Source organism: Bufo bufo, chromosome 5 (assembly GCF_905171765.1).
Source record: "Bufo bufo chromosome 5, aBufBuf1.1, whole genome shotgun sequence".
Classification (NCBI taxonomy): Eukaryota; Metazoa; Chordata; class Amphibia; order Anura; family Bufonidae; genus Bufo; species Bufo bufo.
The window spans coordinates 467,666,059-467,687,684 of record NC_053393.1 but is presented as its reverse complement, the minus strand read 5'-3'; the positions used below and the strand labels follow the sequence as shown (position 1 = coordinate 467,687,684).

At 42.2% G+C, this 21,626-nt stretch overlaps 1 protein-coding gene across 14 annotated transcripts in view; it reads right to left on the bottom strand.

The window, feature by feature from the left end:
* Nucleotides 1-21,626, bottom strand: part of LOC121002352 (sodium channel protein type 4 subunit alpha-like) — a 450,413-nt gene that overhangs the window by 341,151 nt on the left and 87,636 nt on the right. For 12 of the 14 annotated variants that reach the window (XM_040433808.1, XM_040433805.1, XM_040433807.1 and 9 more), the window contains one exon: nucleotides 814-1,143. In XM_040433808.1, coding sequence (XP_040289742.1) covers nucleotides 814-1,089 — 276 coding nt within the window. In that variant the 5' untranslated portion in view covers nucleotides 1,090-1,143. Of the gene's footprint in view, nucleotides 1-813; nucleotides 1,144-21,626 lie in introns of those variants that run through there. The other 2 variants (XM_040433810.1, XM_040433814.1) reach the window with 1 other exon arrangement.

Below are 21,626 nucleotides of genomic sequence, written 5' to 3'. Positions count from 1 at the left end.
CTTCACACAGGATAAATGATAAGGGGTGGTCCGACTGCAGGAGCCAAACCGATTATCAGAACAGGGGTCTTGTGTCAATGATTTTTTTTAAGGCGGCCAGTGGCCTGATAAAGTGAGGTCTGCCAGAAGCATGGCCTAACAGTTTCATAATTTTTGCCAGCGGCCTAATAGTTTGCCTGCCAGCTTAAGGCCTCTTTCACACTTGTGAAAACGGAAAAAGACAGATGCTTCACTAAATACATTGAAAGTCAATGGGTGACGGATCCAGTTTTTTATGCTCCTAAAAAACTGATCCGTCAACATTGACTTACATTGTTTTCATTGCCGGATCCATATTTTTTTTCCGTTTTTATGACTGGTCAGAAAACAGAATGCTGCTGGGAAGGAAGACATCCTGTTGCATCCTGAACGGGATCTCTTTCCATTCAGAATGCATGAGGACTAAACTAAGATTTTTTTTTTTTCCGGTACTGATATCCTCTGCCCGATCTCAATACCGGAAAACAACAACGCGAGTGTGAAAGGTGCTTTACACTTACACGCAATAATGCGTTGGAATCCGCCAAAGAATTAAGTAAGCAATCAAGCCACTGCCGTTTCTCTTCAAGGCACACCCCCTTTTCTAGTCTAAAACCTGCCTTCAAATTTGGTCAGAATTCTGATTCAATTCGCTAAAAACAAATACAAAATAAATGAATATAAATGCGAGATGTGCCAAATATGCTACACTTTGCCATGCAATATATTCTAGGGAGATTATTGTCAAACTGCTGATTTTAGATGAGGAAGGGGTTAAACACAAGCTGCTGTTACCTTCTTATTTTTGTAGAATGGGTCAATATCCTCCAGGGGTTGCCCAATAAGATGTGAAGGAAAGTCCCCAAAGATTCGAGGCAGCTGTTTGCCAGCCTCCAAGTCAGGATGTGACGTAGGTAATCCCTCTTTATTTTCATTGTCCTCTCCTTCTCTGTATTCCTGTTTGGCACTTCTTGCCTGTTCCTCAGCGATACGCTTCTCAATAGCAGCCAATGATTCTGGGGTGAAACGGCGGAAGCTGTCAGGACTTGGTGGCAACAACAGGACTGCCATATTTTCATCCTGCTCCTTCTGTCCTAATTCTTACTTATATAGCATTGGAAACAGCTGTAACGAAAAAAGAGACAGAAACTGAGCTTATGTATTTATGAGAGGCAAGTATGTCACTTGTCCATGGATGACTTCAGTAGGATGTATGGTCATGACTCATAGTCTTAGAGAAATTACTGGAAAGGCAAGAAGGGGGTGGTCAGCACTTACAACATAAAAGATAGGACCATAAAGGATAGGTACCTCATATTATGAGATTTACTGCACTATTTTACCTTAATACACCTTTTTACTAGTGAACATTAGTTGTTGGATGGATAATCTAGGTATATATTGTATACTATGGGGGTGATATATCATTTCCCTTGCGCCAGAAAAAGTTGAATGCTGTATGTTTGCAACTTTTTAAATGCAACTTTTGAAAAATAGTTCCAAGTGCCTATTTTTACGCCATCCTCACTACTTTTCCAAAAGGGGGCATGGTAAGGGCGGGAAAGGAACGTGGCCAACAGCAGTGATAAATTTATCTTCATTTATGATAGTTTTCTGGTGCAAATGAAGCCAGAAATCGACGCCGTCGATTTCTGTTTAGGCACATGGACTGCTGGAGGATGCACCTAATTTATGATAATGCCTGTACCTCGTCATAAATGTGGTGCATCCTACGTCACTGCAGAAGATATCAAGACTGGCACAGAAAGTGCCTTTCTTGATAAGTCTCCCCCTTTTATGTTCTGCTCTTTAGAGAAAGTCTGATCAGAGTTGTGGCTAATTATGTTTTAATATATGCAAATGAACCTCTAGGAGAAATGGGGGCATTGCCATTACACTTAGAGGCTCTGCTCTCTCTGCAACTAATGGCATCCTCTGCACTTTGATTGACAGGACCAGGCAGTGAAAGCATCATCACACCCGGCCCTGTCAATCAAAGTGGAGAGGGAACTATAGTTGCAGAGCCTCTAGGAGTAACAGCAACGCCCCCATTGCTCCTAGAGGCTCATTTGCATATATTAAAACATCATTTTTCTCAGAAATGCGGCCACATATGTATGAACATGGGAGCAACACAGATGCCCTCAGCTACCAAGCACACATAGAACAGGTCAGCAAGTGTCATAGGTACAAATCTGCTGACAGATGCCCTTTAACAGCAGTGCATTCATTTTCATCTCTGAAATGTCCAGTGGATGGAAAAATGGACCAGTATATATTTACCATCATAAGTTAAGCTAAATGCAGAATAGGAGAAATTTATAACCAGACAGCACTAAAAGAAGACAATAAAACACCAAAACCCAAATCATTAGAGATGCCGACCAATATTACCCACAATATGAAGGTGGTGTAAAAGGTAACCACTTTTGAAATACATCAGAATTCCCTTACATACTATACGGTTATTGTCTTTTTAAAACTCACACTATGAACCTCCTGAATTACATTTGTGTAGCTTAAAGGGGTTGTCTCACCTGAATTAACTAGTGGCATAACGCTAGAATAGGCCACCAATGTCAGATAGGTGCAGGTTCCACCGCTGGGACCTGTACCTATCGCTAGAACAGAGCTCCCAAAGTAAACAAGAGCACACTGCGCATGCTCAGCTGTTCATTTCTATGGGAATGCTGAAAATAGCCTAGTGCTGGCTCAGCTACTTCTGGCAGTTCCAGGGAAGTGAATAGAGCAATGATTGCGCTTGCGCTGTGCGCTCTCTATTCACTTTTATGGAATTTCCAAAAATAGCTGAGTGTGTCAATTGGTTATTTTCAACACTCCCATTGAAATGAACTGTCCCATAGAAAGGTCTATGGCCAATCCGCCCCTGCAGCCACCACTAGAGGGAGTTTAGTACATAGGAATGTATACAGTTACCACTGAAGTCAATGGGAACTTTATAATCTCTTTGCACTGAGCTTCCCCTAGTGATAGAAAGAAAACGGATTTGTCAATCCGGGAGAGAACAGTGCGTTCGCACCTTTCCCTAAGTACTGCTGAAAGCGTAAATACAGAGTCAAGAAAGGGGCTACTAAAGTCCAATAGGTCAAGTAGGGCACAACAGGATCAGTTTTCCCTCCCCGAGGCTTCCCTACTTCAAAGACCATTTACCTGACAAGCTCATAGCCGAAGCATCATCTCCAAAATGAATACCGGGTATTGAGCTCGCAGTATCAAAGTAACCTCCCTTTCTACTGGCATTTCGTTCATTGCGAACAGCGTTCATTAGGTAAGATCTTTCCTTTTTATTTGAAAAGGTACGTTTCCAGATCCAAAATCAGCTTAGGGGATTCTGGCGTACGGACCTGAGGTTTTGTGACCCTGTTTCACCACTGTATTGCATGGTCTGAGGTCCTGTATCTGTTTGTGTGTTTATGTCTGTAGGGGCTTTTGTCTTTTTGAAGATTTTTTTCTTATAATATTAAAAGTTTAGTTTAATTATGTTACTTCCCCTAGTGATGACTACAGGAAAATGCATCTCTGGAAAACCATTAGACTCTCTTGTTACCATAAATATTCCTATGCAACAGCTCAACCCGATATTAAAAACGTAAGAAAAGATATTTAAAGAGGTTTTCTCATGAAGAGAACCCACTATTCTATATATTTTTAGGACATATAGATGTTACAGAGGGGAAGCACCTTTTCTCCCTCTGAGACCCACTTCTATGAGCCAAAATGGAGAGCTGCTTTATAACAATGGCTCCTGTTGGGCTCAAGCCATCAATGCAATCTTTACAGGGAATATGTCTGGCTTGGGAGTCAGATGAGACAACCTCTTTTATTGAATTATTCCAAAAGAATAGATTGTAATTCAACATTAACAGGGGCTCTTTAACTGTGATCTTCACTCTGGTTTTCTTGAAGAAGGAAAGTTTAAATGAGTTAGGCTGCCTGCATTTTTTTTTGTCCAGACCCCTTTTATAGTGAATGAGATGCAGTAGACCCCCGGCATTGCCTGGGTATGTTCCTCTGCCAGAATTAACAGGTGTGGATTTAACCTCAACCCACTTTTGGAAACCTCTTATAAATGAAGGTCCAGTCTATCCCAGTGTTCATGTTCATTTACTACAATGTCCTTTTGGGTCATCCACAAACCTAGAACATGAAGGCAGCTTTCATCCAATTCGTTCCACCAGCCTGAGACTCACAGGCAGTTTAGTAAAGCTCTAAAAGGGCTTGTCACAAAGGGTTGTCCATCAATTATTCATAATCTGATCAGGAGAAGACCTTAAAGGAATTCTCCTAAATTTTATTCTCAATAACTAATGGATAGCTACTCCCATAATATTTCTTTAAATGCTGCTTGCCATCGGAATACACAATCAGGTCTACAGGTTATTTTATTACATCCACATAGCAGTAGTATTATTATTAGTGTTGAGCGAGCATGCTCGGCCAAACACCGCGTGTGCTCGAGTCAGTGTATTTAAATCTAATTTAGCCTCTATTTTTATGCAGAAAGATCGCTGTACAGTGAGGGAATCCCTCAGTGTGAGTCCGCGGGTTAGAAGTCCCTACTCTGACTCCATATATAGCTATTTCTATATATGGAGTCAGTGCTTGGGGACACCCAGTGTATTTAAATATAAATCTAATTTAGCCTGTATTTCAGAAAAGTTTCAAACTCACAACCTTGTGCATTAGAGGGAAGGCACTTAACCACTCAGCTATAGAGCTGCATAGCCAATTACTTAACAAAAATATATGAGACTTCTACTGTACTGAACTTCTACTGAGAACTATACAGTAGAAGTCTCATATATATTTTTTTAAGTTACTGCTATAAAGCTATATAGTGTAGTGGTTAAAGTTCTGGGCTATGATGCAAAAGGTTAAGTTCAAATCCCGGCAGATACATTTGAGAAATAGAAATACAATTTATATGTTTTTTAGTATTTGTAAAAAATGTTTGGCACAAAAATAATGCGTAATTACTAAAATATATATATAGCTTGGTAGCTTGCACCTGCGATTGTCTCTGGAGATGCTGTTCCGCTTTTTGGTTATATGTATATATAATAGAGGAATATTTGGAACTTTGGAACTTAGCACTCCCCGCCCACCCCCTGGTGCTTTTAATCAGAGTAACAATGGAGCTGGACACTCCAAGTTAGAGTAGGTCCCATCTGATGAGAAGCTACCTTGACGTCTGGTAGATGGGCCTGACATATTTATATATATATATATATATATATATATATATATATATATAATACTTACTGATACAGAAACTACTATGAGATTTTTTCAGCACAGTTTCTTTCAGATTCTTGCCTCTAATGCAAAAGGTTGTTCAAATCCTGGCACATACATTTCAGAAATAGTGATTAAATTCATATATTTTACATGTTTTTTAGTAATTGTAAGAAATGTATGGCACAAAATAAATGTATAATTACTTAAAAAATAAAAAAAATAAAAATTATATATATATATATATATATATATATATATATATATATATATATACACTGTATATATATTAGTAATTACACATTTATTTTGTGCCATTCATTTTTTACAATTACAAAATATATATATATATATATATATATATATATATATATATATATATAAATGTAATCTCTATTTCAGAAATGTTTCTGCTGGGATTCAAACTCCCAAGCTTGCACATTAGAGCCAAGGATGTTAACCACTACACTATACAGCCTCATGTTGACCTGCACAGAAATATAAAATAAGTCTTCTGCTGAATAGGAATACTCACTAAATCAGAAACTACTATGAGGTTTTTCTGACACAGTTTAGCATCCAGCTTCATTGCTGAGTGGATAAGGTCTAATATACAAGCTTGGGAGTTTGAATCTTGGCAGGAACTTTTCAGAAATTAGATTTAAATACACTGGGGTGTCCCCAAGCACTGACTCCATATATGGATATAGCTATATATGGAGTCAGAGCAAAGACTCCTAAGCCAAACTAGAGTTCCGACACCCTACCCTCTTCAGAGCATGGGGTGTTGGGGTTCTCCAATTTACTTCTATTGTGCTCGGGTGCTCGGTAGAACACCCGAGCATCGCGAAGTGTTGCACACAAGCACTTTAGTTCTCGCTCAACACTAATTATTATTATTAGTTGTTGTTGCTGTTTTTTTTTTTTGGTGGATGCAACACGTAAGGTTACATTTCTGGAATAATTCTCCAGTCTTTCCTTTGTTCTAGCTTTCATGTTAGCCAAGCATGTTGAATAACAGCGTTGCGCAGTAGATCATATCACACAAGCTGCCAACCACCTATCCAAATGATTCAGCCAATTCCGCTGGTAACAAATGAATGTAAATCATGTAAATCTGTTACATCTTCCTTTGTTTTAAGGAAAATAATTGCAAAGCTAAGATAAGAACTGCCTTCTAACAGAGAAGCAGCTAAGAGGATTATGTTACTAAATACCTCCCCAACGCTGCGCACAGGGCATCAGTAACATACTTTCAATGTAAAGAAACGCGGCGCGTTTAAAGAATGCAGAGGGCAGGAAGACAATCTAGTAAAATGAATGACAATGCAATGTTGTAAATGGGAAGCAGCGTGAAACATAAATGAAGTTCGGTAACGATTTATAAAACACAACTGCATTGAGAAACAGTGTCAGACTGGGCTACACAGGGCCCACCAGTAAAATTTATTCTGGGGGCCCACTGTAAAAGCTACATGCATATACTACCTGCCCACAATACCCAGTTTTTGGACAATGTACTGTATAGCATTTCAGCTAACCTATCTATATGTCAGTCTACTGTGTCATGTGCCACTTCAGCAGGGGGTAGGGGACTAGGGGCCCACCTTGCATGGGGGCCCACTGCGAGATTCACCTGTTCCCCTGTGGTCCACTCCGAGCCTCTATATCCCACTACTTCACTGCTGCAACTTAACGTTATAGAAACAGTTTTTATCGAATTATCAATGATGGCAAGAGCAGCACCTGCAGGTTGCAAAAAGCTACTACACATAATTAAGTTAAACGTCCTGGATTCATGCATGATATAAAATGTCAGAAAGTAATATAAAATATACAAGTTTAGAAGTTTAAGGCTAGTTTCACACTTGCATGCTGGAGTTCTCCGGATGCGGCATTGCCGGATGCTATCGCCTCCCCACTGGACCTCATAGACTATCATGGGGTCCAGCAGAGATCCGGTAACTACCGATCAAATATGACTAGAATCGGCTGGACAAAAACCATTGCATGCAGCAGTTTTTCTCCAGCTGATTCGCAACACAGTCTGCTGGACATGCTGGCCCAAACACCCGGCCACAGGTGTGAAAGCAGCCTAACAAATCATGTTCACTATGAAATAACTAATGCATACAGATATTTACAGCACTGAAATATAATATAAAAAGTAGATTATTCTTTTAAAGGGAACCTGTCAGGTCGGCTATATTGCCTTTTCTGAGGGTATCATAAAGTAGAGATAGACCCCTTCATTGTAGCTGTCTGTTATGTGTTACAGTGCAGCAGAGTTTGAGAATTTACATCATAATCCTTGCAGCAAGCTGTCAGCAAAGAGTCAATGATCAGTTAGGTGTCTGGTGCTACCTAGGAGTCTGATGATATTCATCATTTGTGCTCTCTCCCATCCGCCCTTGCCCTTCAGCCCCTGATTGACAGCTTTCTCCCTATTATTCTGCATAGGGAGAAGTCTTTCAATCAGCGGCTGGAGGACAGGAGGAGCCCACTCTATCTTAAACATTATCAGACTCCTCGCTTGTCACGAGAAGCAAAGATGAAAGTTGAATTCTGCAAAATCAGCTGCACTTTAACATATAAGGGTATGTTCACACATTTTTGCTGTGTATATACACTCACCTAAAGAATTATTTGGAACACCATACTAATACTGTGTTGGACCCCCTTTTTGCCTTCAGAACTGCCTTAATTCTACGTGGCATTGATTCAACAAGGTGCTGATAGCATTCTTTAGAAATGTTGGCCCATATTGATAGGATAGCATCTTGCAGTTGATGGAGATTTGAGGGATGCACATCCAGGGCACGAAGCTCCCGTTCCACCACATCCCAAAGATGCTCTATTGGGTTGAGATCTGGTGACTGTGGGGGCCATTTTAGTACAGTGAACTCATTGTCATATTCAAGAAACCAATTTGAAATGATTCGAGCTTTGTGACATGGTGCATTATCCTGCTGGAAGTAGCCATCAGAGGATGGATACATGTTCTCATTCTGTTGACGCCAAATTCGGGCTCTACCATTTGAATGTCTCAACAGAAATCGAGACTCATCAGACCAGGCAACATTCTTCCAGTCTTCAACAGTCCAATTTTGGTGAGCTCGTGCAAATTGTAGCCTCTTTTTCCTATTTGTAGTGGAGATGAGTGGTACCCAGTGGGGTCTTCTGCTGTTGTAGCCCATCCGCCTCAAGGTTGTGCGTGTTGTGGCTTCACAAATGCTTTGCTGCATACCTCGGTTGTAACGAGTGGTTATTTCAGTCAACGTTGCTCTTCTATCAGCTTGAATCAGTCGGCCCATTCTCCTCTGACCTCTAGCATCCACAAGGCATTTTTGCCCACGGGACTGCCGCATACTGGATGTTTTTCCCTTTTCACACCATTCTTTGTAAACCCTAGAAATGGTTGTGCGTGAAAATCCCAGTAACTGAGCAGATTGTGAAATACTCAGACCGGCCCGTCTGGCACCAACAACCATGCCACGCTCAAAATTGCTTAAATCACCTTTCTTTCCCATTCTGACATTCAGTTTGGAGTTCAGGAGATTGTCTTGACCAGGACCACACCCCTAAATGCATTGAAGCAACTGCCATGTGATTGGTTGACTAGATAATTGCATTAATGAGAAATAGAACAGGTGTTCCTAATAATTCTTTAGGTGAGTGTATATATGTCTTTCTGTGCCACAATCTGCAGTAAAAAAAAGTCCCACTGTTCAGATGGATTGGTGCAATAAAAATGGCTGTATTTTGGTCTATTTTTCCAGAATAGAATAGCCATTTCTATTGATGTGAGTAAAAAAAAAAAAAGTTTAAAAAACACACGGAAGATATCCGTTTTTCACTACTCCATTTTTTGTGGACAGAAAAATCGAACACAGCCTTGTAAATAAGCTAACAACAATAATATTTACTGTTAACTTTTGCCTTAATCTATATATATACTAGCAGAAAGACCCGACTTCGCATGGGTATATTTCATCTATTTCATTTTATGTGTTTGTGTGTTGTAAAAAGCTATCAACAGTTTCCCCCATAACAGTGATCTCCACAATACCCGTCCCTTTAACAGTGTCCGCCATAGTGGCCGCCCCTTTAACATTGACCTCCACAGTGGCCACCCCTTTAACATTCACTTCCACAGTGCCTGCCCCTTTAACAGTGACCTCCACAGTACCTGCCCCTTTAACAGTGACCTCCACAGTAACCGCCCCTTTAACAGTGACCTCCACAGTGCCCGCCCCTTTAAAAGTAACCTCTACAGTGTCTGCCCCTTCAACAGTGACCTTCACAGTGCCCGCCCCTTTAACAGTGTCTTCCCCTTTAACAGTGGCCACCCCTTTAGCATTGATCACCCCTTTAACAGTGACCTTCATAGTGGCCGCCCCTTTAACAGTGACCTTCACAGTGGCTGCCCCTTTAACAGTGACCTTCACAGTGACTGCCCCTTTAACAGTGACCTTCACAGTGCCCGTCCCTTTAGCAGTGATCTCTACAGTGCCCGCCCCTTTAACATTAACCACCCTTTTAACAGTGACCTTCATAGTGCCCGCCCCTTTAACAGTGACCTCTACAGTGCCCGACCCTTTAATAGTGACCTCCACAGTGTCCGCACCTTTAACAGTGACCTCCACAATGCCCTCCGCTTTATTAGTGACCGGCCCTTTAACAGTGACCTCCACAATGCCCTCCGCTTTATTAGTGACCGGCCCTTTAACAGTGACCTCCACATTTCCCGTCCCTTTAATAGTGCCCACCCCTTTAACATTGACCTCCACATTGCCTGCGTCTTTAATAGTGCCTGCCCTTTATACAGTGACATCCACAGTGCCCGCCCCTTTAACAGTAACCTCCACAGTGCCTGCCCCTTTAACAGTAACCTCCACAGTGCCCGCCCCTTTAAAAAGTGACCTCCACAGTGCCCGCCCCTTTAACATTGACCACCCCTTTAACAGTGACCTTCATAGTGTGTGCTCCTTTAACAGTGAACTTCACAGTACCTGCCCCTTTTACAGTGACTTCCACCGTGCCCGCCCCTTTAACAGTGACCTCCGCATTGCCTGCCCCTTTAACAGTTACCTCCACAGTGCCCGCCCCTTTAACATTGACCACCCCTTTAACAGTGACCTCCACAGTGCCCGCCCCTTTAACAGTGAACTCCACAGCGGCCGTCCGTTTAATAGAGGCCCCTTCCCCCCATGCATGTAGCAGTGAAGTTGTGCCTTAATACGTCATATGACTGAATATTTAAGGACCTGCGAACTGCTAAAACCTGTGATCAGTTGTTATGGCAACCTGGAGTAGGACCTGCGAGCTTCTATTAGCTAATAAGGGACATGTGACCGTTTAAATGGCAGTTCGGATTTAAGTGAAAGGCTTGCTGGCTTCTATGGCTAATGCAGGTCATTTTTTGGGAATATCTCAGGAACGGTAAGTCCTAGAGAGCCGCGGCCCGGTCTAAAACCTTCCCGGACACCTGATGTACCTGTGTGTCAAATTTGGTGAAGATCGGTCCAGTCGTTTGGTCACGCATAAAGAACGTCCAGACAGACAGACGTCTAGTCCAGTGATGGCGAACCTATGGCACGGGTGCCAGAGGCAGCACTCAGAGCCCTTTCTGTGGGCACCCACGCCCTGGAAAAAGTCTATGGTGCACCGATACGCCTTAGACTTTTCCGGCCCTTCATCAGCGCAGGGCACAGTATGAACAGCACAGGCAGCTAACTTAATGTAGGCAGGCTATTATGGCTACATGATAAAGTACATGGAGGATATACCGTACTATATTCGTATTCAGGTTAAATTGCCGTGTTTGCACTTTGCGGTTTTGTGTTGCAGTTTGGGCACTCGGTCTGTAAAAGGTTTGCCATTACTGGTCTAGTCAGACAGACAGAAACTAATTTTTATATATATACTAGCAGAAGGACCCGGCTTCGCATGGGTATATTTCATCTATTTCATTTTATGTTTCCGTCTGTCGTAAAAAGATATCGACCGTTTCCCCATAACAGTGACAGTAACCGCCCCTTTAACAATGACCTCCACAGTGCCCGCCCCTTTAACATTGACCACCTCAGTGGCCGCCCCTTTAATATTGACCTCCACAGTGCCCGCCCCATTAACAATGACCTTCACAGTGCCCGCCCCTTTAACAGTGTCTTCCCCTTTAACAGTGGCCACCCCTTTAGCATTGATCACCCCTTTAACAGTGACCTTCATAGTGGCCGCCCCTTTAACAGTGACCTTCACAGTGACTGCCCCTTTAACAGTGACTTTCACAGTGACCGCCACCTTAACAATGACTTTCACAGTGCCCGCTCCTTTAACAGTGACTTTCACAGTGCCCGCCCCTTTAACAGTGACTTTCACAGTGCCCACCCCTTTAACAGTGACTTTCACAGTGCCCACCCCTTTAACAGTGACTTTCACAGTGCCCACCCCTTTAACAGAGACCTCCACAGTACCCGCCCCTTTAAAAGTGACTTTCACAAAGACCACCCCTTTAACAGTGACTTTCACAGTGACCGCCCCTTTAACAGTGACTTTCACAGTGACCGCCCCTTTAACGGTGACTTTCACAGTGACCGCCCCTTTAACAGTGACTTTCACAGTGACAGCCCCTTCAACTGTGACTTTCACAGTGACCACCCCTTTAACAGTGACTTTCACAGTGACCGCTGCTTTCACAGTGACCGCTGCTTTAACAGTGATTTTCACAGTGACCCCCCTTTTAACAGTGACTTTTACAGTGACCGCCCCTTTAACAGTGACTTTCACAGTGACCGCCCCTTTAACAGTGACTTCACAGTGACTGCCCCTTTAACAGTGACTTCACAGTGACTGCCCCTTTAACAGTGACTTTCACAGTGACCGCCCCTTTAACAGTCATTTTTACAGTGACCGCCCCTTTACCAGTGACTTTCACAGTGACCGCCCCTTCAACAGTGACTTTCACAGTGACCGCCCCTTTAACAGTGACTTTCACAATGACTGCCCCTTTAACAGTAACCGCCCCTTTAACAGTGATTTTCACAGTGACCGTCCTTTAAAACAGTGACTTTTCACAGTGCCTGCCCCTTTAACAGGGACCTTAATAGCGCCCGCCCCTTTAATAACAGTGACCTCCACAGTGCCCGCCCCTTTAATAACAGTGACCTACACTGTGCCCACCCCTTTAAAAAAAATGACCTCCACAGTACTCGCCCCTTTAAGCAGTAAAGAAAAATGGCTGGGCTGTTATGGAAACCTGGAGTAAAACTGTGTTTATGGCAGTTGGGATTTGAAGAGAAAGACTTGCAGGCTTGTATTGGCTAATGTGGGTTATTTTTTGGGAATATCTGAGGAACGATACGTCCTAGAGAGCTGACTTTCCTGGACACCTGATGTACCTGTGTGCCAAATTTGGTGAAGATCGGTCCAGTCGTCCAGACAGACAGAAACAAATTTTTATATATATAGTCAGGTCCATAAATATTGGGACATCAACACAATTCTAACATTTTTGGCTCTATACACCACCACAATGGATTTGAAATGAAACGAACAAGATGTGCTTTAACTGCAGACTGTCAGCTTTAATTTGAGGGTATTTACATCCAAATCAGGTGAACGGTGTAGGAATTACAACAGTTTGCATATGTGCCTCCCACTTGTTGGGGGACCAAAAGTAATGGGACAATTGACTTCTCAGCTGTTCCATGGCTAGGTGTGTGTTATTCCCTCATTATCCCAATTACAATGAGCAGATAAAAGGTCCAGAGTTCATTTCAAGAGTGCTATTTGCATTTGGAATCTGTTGCTATCAACTCTCAAGATGAGATCCAAATAGCTGTCACTATCAGTGAAGCAAGCCATCATTAGGCTAAAAAAACAAAACAAACTCATCAGAGATAGCAAAAACATTAGGCGTGGCCAAAACAACTGTTTGGAACATTCTTAAAAAGAAGGAACACACCGGTGAGCTCAGCAACACCAAAAGACCCGGAAGACCAAGGAAAACAACTGTGGTGGATGATCAAAGAATTCTTTCCCTGGTGAAGAAAACACCCTTCACAACAGTCGGCCAGATGAAGAACACTCCAGGAGGTAGTTGTATGTGTGTCAAAGTCAACAATCAAGAGAAGACTTCACCAGAGTGAATACAGAGGGTTCACCACAAGATGTAAACCATTGGTGAGCCTCAAAAACAGGAAGGCCAGATTAGAATTTGCCAAACAACATCTAAAAAAGCCTTCACAGTTCTGGAACAACATCCTATGGACAGATGAGACCAAGATCAACTTGTACCAGAGTGATGGGAAGAGAAAAGTATGGAGAAGGAAAGGAACTGCTCATGATCCTAAGCATACCACCTCCTCAGTGAAGCATGGTGGTGGTAGTGTCATGGCGTGGGCATGTATGGCTGCCAATGGAACTGGTTCTCTTGTATTTATTGATGATGTGACTGCTGACAAAAGCAGCAGGATGAATTCTGAAGTGTTTCGGGCAATATTATCTGCTCATAATTCAGCCAAATGCTTCAGAACTCATGGACGGCGCTTCACAGTGCAGATGGACAATGACCAAAGCATACTGCAAAAGCAACCAAAGAGTTTTTAAAGGGAAAGAAGTGGAATGTTATGCAATGGGCAAGTCAATCACCAGACCTGAATCTGATTGAGCATGCATTTCACTTGCTGAAGACAAAACTAAAGGGAAAATGCCCCAAGAACAAGCAGGAACTGAAGACAGTTGCAGTAGAGGCCTGGCAGAGCATCACCAGTGATGAAACCCAGCGTCTGGTGATGTCTATGCGTTCCAGACTTCAGGCTGTAATTGACTGAAAAGGATTTGCAACCAAGTATTACAAAGTGATAGTTTGATTTATGATTATTATTATGTCCCATTACTTTTGGTTCCTTAACAAGTGGGAGGCACATATGCAAACTGTTGGAATTCCTACACCGTTCACCTGATTTGGATGTAAATACCCTCAAATTAAAGCTGACAGTCTGCAGTTAAAGCACATCTTGTTTGTTTCATTTCAAATACATTGTGGTGGTGTATAGAGCCAAACATGTTAGAATTGTGTCGATGTCCCAATATTTATGGACCTGATTGTATAAGAGATAAGAGATAACGAAGGACGTATATACTGTATGTGTTTATGTATGTTTCGCGATCACTCAAAAACAAAACTTGGTATACACATCCCTTGCTACCTGGAAAGAAATCTTGTGGGGGTCACAGCTCTCTAGGACGTACCGTTCCTGAGATATTCCCAAAAAATGACCTGCTTTAGCCAATACAAGCCTGTAAGTCTTTCTCTTCATATCCCAACTGCCATACACACAGTCACATGTCCCTTATCAGCCAATAGAAGCTCGCAGGCCCTTAGTCTCCACAGGTTTCTATAACTCCATACTCCAGGTTTCTATAACAACCCAGCCATTTTTCTTCACTGCTGTAGGTCAGCTTTAGGCCAGGGCTACACGAAGACAATAAGTCGCACGACACATAGGGCACAACTACACTGCTACATGTGTCACGTGACATCGATGTCGCACCAATGTCTCGCAACAATTTTTATAATGATAGTCTATAGTGTTGCACTGCGACATGTGACATGCTGCGACTGCGACGCGACAGTCGCTGAAGAATCCATCTTGGATGAATTTTTGCAACTGTCGTGTCGCAATCGCAGCATGTCGCAGTGCAACACCATAGACTATCATTATAAAAATTGTTGAGACAAAATGTCGCTCAAGACACGTCGTCATGTAGCCCTAGCATCAAAGGGGCGGGGCGCTGTGGGAAGTCACTGTTAAAGGGGCGGGCACTGTGGAGGTCACTGTTAAGGGGGCAAAACGCTGTGGAGGTCACTTTTAAAGGAGCGGACACTGTGGAGGTCACTGTTAAGGGGGCAGGGGCAACTGCTGTGGAGGTCAGTGTTAAGGCAGCAGGGTACTGTGAGGTCACTGTTAAGCAGCGGGGGTACTGTAGTGATCCCTGTTAAGGGGGCGGGCCCCTGAGGAGGTCACTGTCAAGGGAGTGGGGTGCTTGAAACTCACTGTTAAAGGGATGGGCTGCTGTGGAGGTCCAATTTTAAAGTGGGGGGTCAGTGTTAAGGGGTGGGGGAATGTGGAGTTCACTGTTAAAAAGAAGGGGTGCTGTAGAGGTCACTGTTATGGGAGTTACTGTCGATATCTTTTAACGACACACACAAACATTAAATGAAATATATGGAATATACCCGTACGAAGCCGGGTCCTTCTGCTAGTGCACTATAAATTAGACGGGAATATACTTCTACTTTGGGAACACTCTTTGATTTAAGTGACTGCACCTAGATTTTTAGCCCATTTGTAAGCATTTTACACGTATCTAGTGAGGAGCAAATTTCTGGAAAATAATTTTGGGTCCGATTCAACCCAATCTGATTCAATTCGGATTCGAAAAAAATCTAAAGTGCTCTCTCCCTCCCTCTTTCTCTCTCTCCAAAAATTCTCCCAAATTGAATCATGTTAAAGAAATTTTCAAGTTATAATGATTTTTAAGCAAGTGCCCGCAGCCTGTCTGTGGAAAAAGAAGACCCATACTCACCTGCTCCACGCAGCTCCAGTCCTCCATGCTGCCTCGGCTGCCTTCCTCTACTGATCCCCACACTCTTTTCTTCCAGTGGTGCATAGACATGGTCACATGCATGGCTCCAGCCAATGGCTGGCTTCAGTGGTGATGTGGCCACAAGCAGCACCCCCGTTAAAGCCAATCATTGGCTGGAGCGGAGCATGTGATACTGTCCATGCCCCACTGGATGTAATCAGTGCGGGGATCGGGCGGTGGAAACAGCAGAGGCAGCACAGAGGACCGGAGTGGCATGGAGCAGGTAAGTATGGATCTTCTGTTTCCGCAGGCAGGCTGCAAGCACTTGCTTAAAAATCATTATAACCGGGAAATTCCTTTTAAATTCTACTTCTATAGAATCTGCAAAACTTCAGTTAAAATTTTGATTCTACAGAATAGATTTGCTCATCTCTAATTATACGTTTAAAGGAGATCCTGATTCTGTCCTCATAGTCAAAGTAAACTGATATATCTTATATGCTGATGATTTTCTGATAGGTTGCAGGTATAGAACCTGGGCATGGTGGATGAGCATTGTCACCTTTCTGCACTTGTTTCCTAGGTTTGCATATGTCTAGGGATAGTATCTGGTCTAACTGTGTTTGCCTATACTACACTATATAAACAGGAAAAAATGGGTAATTCAAAGGATATGATGTATAATGTAGGATCTAGATGCATTATCTACAATTTGTGTCAACTCCGCTCCTGTACCTCCCATGCTGAGAGATATGTTACCTACCAATTTGCCATGGAATAATGATATCATTTTTAGTAGATATTAACTATCCACAGCACGATATTGCTCTGTAGAGAACTGCCACCAATTAAAAGTTTTCCATCTATTGCAAAAATATATCTAGCAGCAGACACTATATTAAAACGATGACGTCCAAACAGATATTTCTTATCTCATTAAAACCATGTAAATGTGAGTGCCTCGTCCACTTAAATACTGGTTCAAAGTGTAATACCAAAGCAGATGCTCTGGAATCACTGTCCGTCCACTATCCAATCTAAAAAATATTGCGAACATAAGTAAATAAAAAGTGGTAAAGTACGTTACATCAGTTCACCTTATTATAAAACCATAGCAACGGTTCCATCTGTAAAAAAAACATTAAATTAGCGTAACCCAAAGAGCACTTTTAAATTTACAAAAGCAAGACAGTGACATGAAAAATGTGTTATTACTGAGAACATTGCCATTAAATGCTTACAGCCTTAAATAAATCTAAAATCCATAGCAACGTCCTCCCTGTTTTATATGTACAAGGTTCAACCTGATTCATTTGGCCTTTAATCATGCTGATACTCAAGGAACTTTTCTCACTTTTTCTTATAACTAGAAAAAAAAAACTATACATAAACATAACAATTTATTCTACATATTGGGTAGTTATTTCTTGATAGAAAAGACTAACGGAAATGAATTCATTTCTAATGGATTCGATTGTCCAATCCGAGAAGCTCATCACAGGTCCTACTCTTCTGTTTTTGAGGACAAGAATTGCCTGGTCTATTGCTGGAAACAGTATGGACACAGATGATATCCATTTTTCGAGGATGCATTTTTAGTATGGATATATTGGATATGGCTGTGTGCATGAGGCCATACTATGGACTACTGTATACACTGAGATCATTTATAAAAACAGCTATGGACTATACACTGAGGTAACTTATACAAAGAGCTACGGAATATACACTGAGGTAAGTTATACAAAGAGCTATGGACTATACACTGAGGTAAGTTATACAAAGAGCTATGGACTATACACTGAGGTAAGTTATACAAAGAGACTATACACTGAGGTAATACAAATAGCTATGGACTATACACTGAGGTAAGTTATACAAAGAGATATGGACTATATACACTGAGGTAAGTTATACAAAGAGCTATGGACTATACACTGAGGTAAGTTATACAAAAAGCTATGGACTATACACTGAGGTAAATTATACAAAGAGCCATGGACTATACACTGAGGTAAGTTATACAAAGAGCTATGGACTATACACTGAGGTAATCTATACAAAGAGCTATGGACTATACACTGAGGTAAGTTATACAAAAAGCTATGGACTATACACTGAGGTAAGTTATACAAAGAGCTATGGACTACACACTGAGGTAAGCTATACAAAGAGCTATGGACTACGCACTGAGGTAAGTTATACAAAGAGCTATGGACTATACACTGAGTTATACAAAGAGCTATGGACTATACACTAAGTTATAAAAAGAGCTATGGACTATACATTGAGATCAGCTATAGTCTATATATGCATTACTTACTGTAGTCATGTAATTCATGAAAAAAAATCAACCCATGTCCTTTTTAGACATTTTACTGTGCAATGAGGTTCTCCAGATCAAGGGGAAAGGGGAGACATGTTCATGACTCTTGGTCATGAAGTCTTTTCATCACAAGTGCTGAAACACCAGCAGGAGCTAAGGCTTATGCTGACCTTCCTTACTACAACTAAGAGAAGGAGAGGATGGGGCCTTCAATGTTATGCCTATATGTAAGTTCTTATCTCCCTGATATCCCTTACCATTTACTCCAAGCCATGCATTCCATGCAGGTTCTAATGGGCCCTTCAGGGGTGAAAAAAAGTGAACTGCCCTCTCTAAAGGGCAGTTGCCTGTTAGCAAACATGAAGGTGAGGAATTGGCCCATGGGTCACAGAATTGGCATGAAAGGGGAAATATCTACAGACCCCTCTGTCCTGGGCAGGGTAATGTTTGGCACCACAGTATGGCACCAATTAAATTTTTGCTATCAGACTCCTTGTCATTCTAAATTAAATATAATTAAAATGGTAAAAAGGATAAAATAAAAAAGTTAGAGTCCTCCAATTTGGTCATGTTCTGAATATCCATGTGTCTCCTGATACTTAACCATCGAAGACAAATGCACTTGATGTTCTGTTTAATCTCTTTGTGTGTGTACTACATTCTGAGAAGCTCACTTAAGGATGAAATGTCATTTTGGACTGTTTCCAGTCTCTTTAACTGGTCAAAAATATCCATTAATTTCTATCTGTTTTCTCCATTAAAATATTCAGTAACCGCTTTAACAGCTCAGATGTGTAATAAATGAAATGCGGAAAGCAAATTAGACAGTTAAAGCTTTACTTACAATTAAACAATGCAAACAATTGAGAACGTTTCATGCTAGACACTTGCTAGTAAAACTAGAAAAGCTGGGAATTTCTACATAGCAATTTTTTTTCTAGCTATTCTATAATTGCATCTACATCATTGCATTATCTTATCAAGTAAATTTACAAGAAAACTGGCAACAAAAGATGGAAATGCTAAGATAAAAGAAAACAAAACACTCCAGATAAGCATTCTGGAGGTGCCAATTTACTAGCCATCCTTTGCCATTTCAAAATTGTAGAAATGATGATGAATCATCTCCATTGCAATGTTGTCGCCATCATGATCTTACTCTGTATCTAAATGCTACAGCCCTAAAGGATAAGCCCTAAAAAGTCGGACATGCAGTACTTTAGTCCGACGGCCTCTCGCCGTGCACTGCGTGCTGCGCCGGAGCTCTGCCCCCCGTCTCCATTATAGTCAATTGGGACGGAGCGGCAGTCCGGTGGCACGGCGAAATAGCGGAAGGACGGATCCAACAGGGTGAATAGCCTGTCGGATCCACCCTGCCGCTCGTGTGAAAGTAGCCTTAGATGGTGTTAGTGTAATGATAGGTATGGAACGGTGCAACCCTGAAATCCATCCAACCCACTATCTACTTGGATGATCAGCCCTAAATAGCAGCTTCCAACTTGGCGGCAGCCCCTATTCTAAGTGCATAGGAACTAACCAGAAGTAAAAGTCTATCACAACCAGGAGTAGCGTCTTTAGCAAAATCATGAGACAAATCAGAGAAAGGTCAAAGTCAGATGACCAGCAATCAGAGAGTAGTAACAAACACTAGTGATGCATAAACAACAATCACAGGCAACTATGTCCGGCAGTTGCCTGTATACATCTGCCTCTGGAAGGAAGCATGTGACGCCAAAGCCACACTTGATTGGCCAGACGTCTCTGTTCCCTGAGAGCGGAATGGAGACGGATTGGAGGCAAACTGATGCATTCTGATCGGATCCTTTTCATTCAGAATGCATTAGAATGTAAACTGATCCGTTTTGGACCGCTTGTGAGAGCCCTGAACGGATCTCACAACGGAAAGCCAAAACGCAAGTGTGAATGTGCAAATAAGCTACTGCTCGATGTGTCCTCCTCTTGGTGGCATTGGGGGAAATAGCTATCGGTTGACAACTATCTCATGTTTGGGGTCAGATTTAGCACTAGTTGCCAAGAGAAATGTAGGAGAATGATAAATACTGTGAGACAATTTCTGGATGATATCATTACTGCAACAACTGATGACCATAATGTTGCAGCCTTTAGACAAGAACATGAACGTGAGTAGAATATATATACATTTACATATTTCAGAGTCCTAACTGTAAAAACAGTCTTGGCATCATTGGTGCATGTGGTCCGCTGCCGACATCCTCCATTATGTCATGATTTTTTGCTGGGGATTGCTGCTAGCAACCGCTCACATGCGGAGGAATTGCTCCCCCTGGTAATAAACACGCCACAGTGTTTGGGTTTTTTTGAGCTTTTTCTCCCATTTAGGTCACTTTATTTTAGTGAATCATTAGATTTACAGCTAACAATTTCTCTGTTTACAGGCAATGCATACATTGTAAGCGGTTGTCAATTTTTGAAGACAGTACACCTGCATATTGTGGTTATGTTTTCATTTTGAAGTGATTTTAATAGCTGAAAGTCCACAATGGTTCCCACAGAGACCCACTGGAAATAACACACCTGCCGTATGACACTACACTCCTGTGTACAGAACGTATTCATACAAAGAAGGGATCACTGAGCTTGTATTTCATGGTCTGGACTACAGACGAGTGAATCAATTTTAACATATCGATTCATTACATCAGCAGGCCTTCTTCACCTGTGAGGGGCTGTCCCGCAGCAGAAGAAGTGCTAATTGTCCGGTACTGTCAATTTTGCTGCAGGTGGTCGCTTCTTCCACCTGTAGGGACAGCCTCACAGTTGAAGAACCCCTGCTGATGAGATGTTTCGATTCATTAGAATCGATTTACTCATCTCCATTCTGGCCTTTTAATAAGGCAAATACTCAAAAAGATTGTTCATCCCCATGGTCCTTTTCGGAACAGACCGCCTCCAACATGGCTGAACCCATGGAGGAAATTCATGCGTAACCTGATCCCCACCACTGGGTTCCGGCTTCTACAGCTCCCCCCGGCACTGCTAGCTGCTCTCAGGTCTCCCCACATCAACATTCAATGTGACACGGGTCACATGTAACGTGCCCTACATGCGTCATGTGACCCAGTGACATGACGCATGAGGGAAAGGTCACTGCTGCAGCCAGTCAAGTGACCTGCGTCAAACAAGACTTGAGAGCTGCAGTAGTGCTGGAGGAGCGAAAGAGCCAGAATGCAGCGGTGGGGATCAGATAAGTACAATTTCCTCAGCAGCTCCAGCCACGCTAGGTTGGTCTGAGGCCCCCGGAGGTGGACAACCCCTTTAAAAGGTTATAACATAAATTTAAAACTTTTTTACTCACTTATCTTCTTACCTGAAGGACTTTCTACCCTTTCTGTGGAAGGGCAGAAGCTCATCAAGCAATTGTTAACCTCTTCCTCTCCTGCATACAACATAT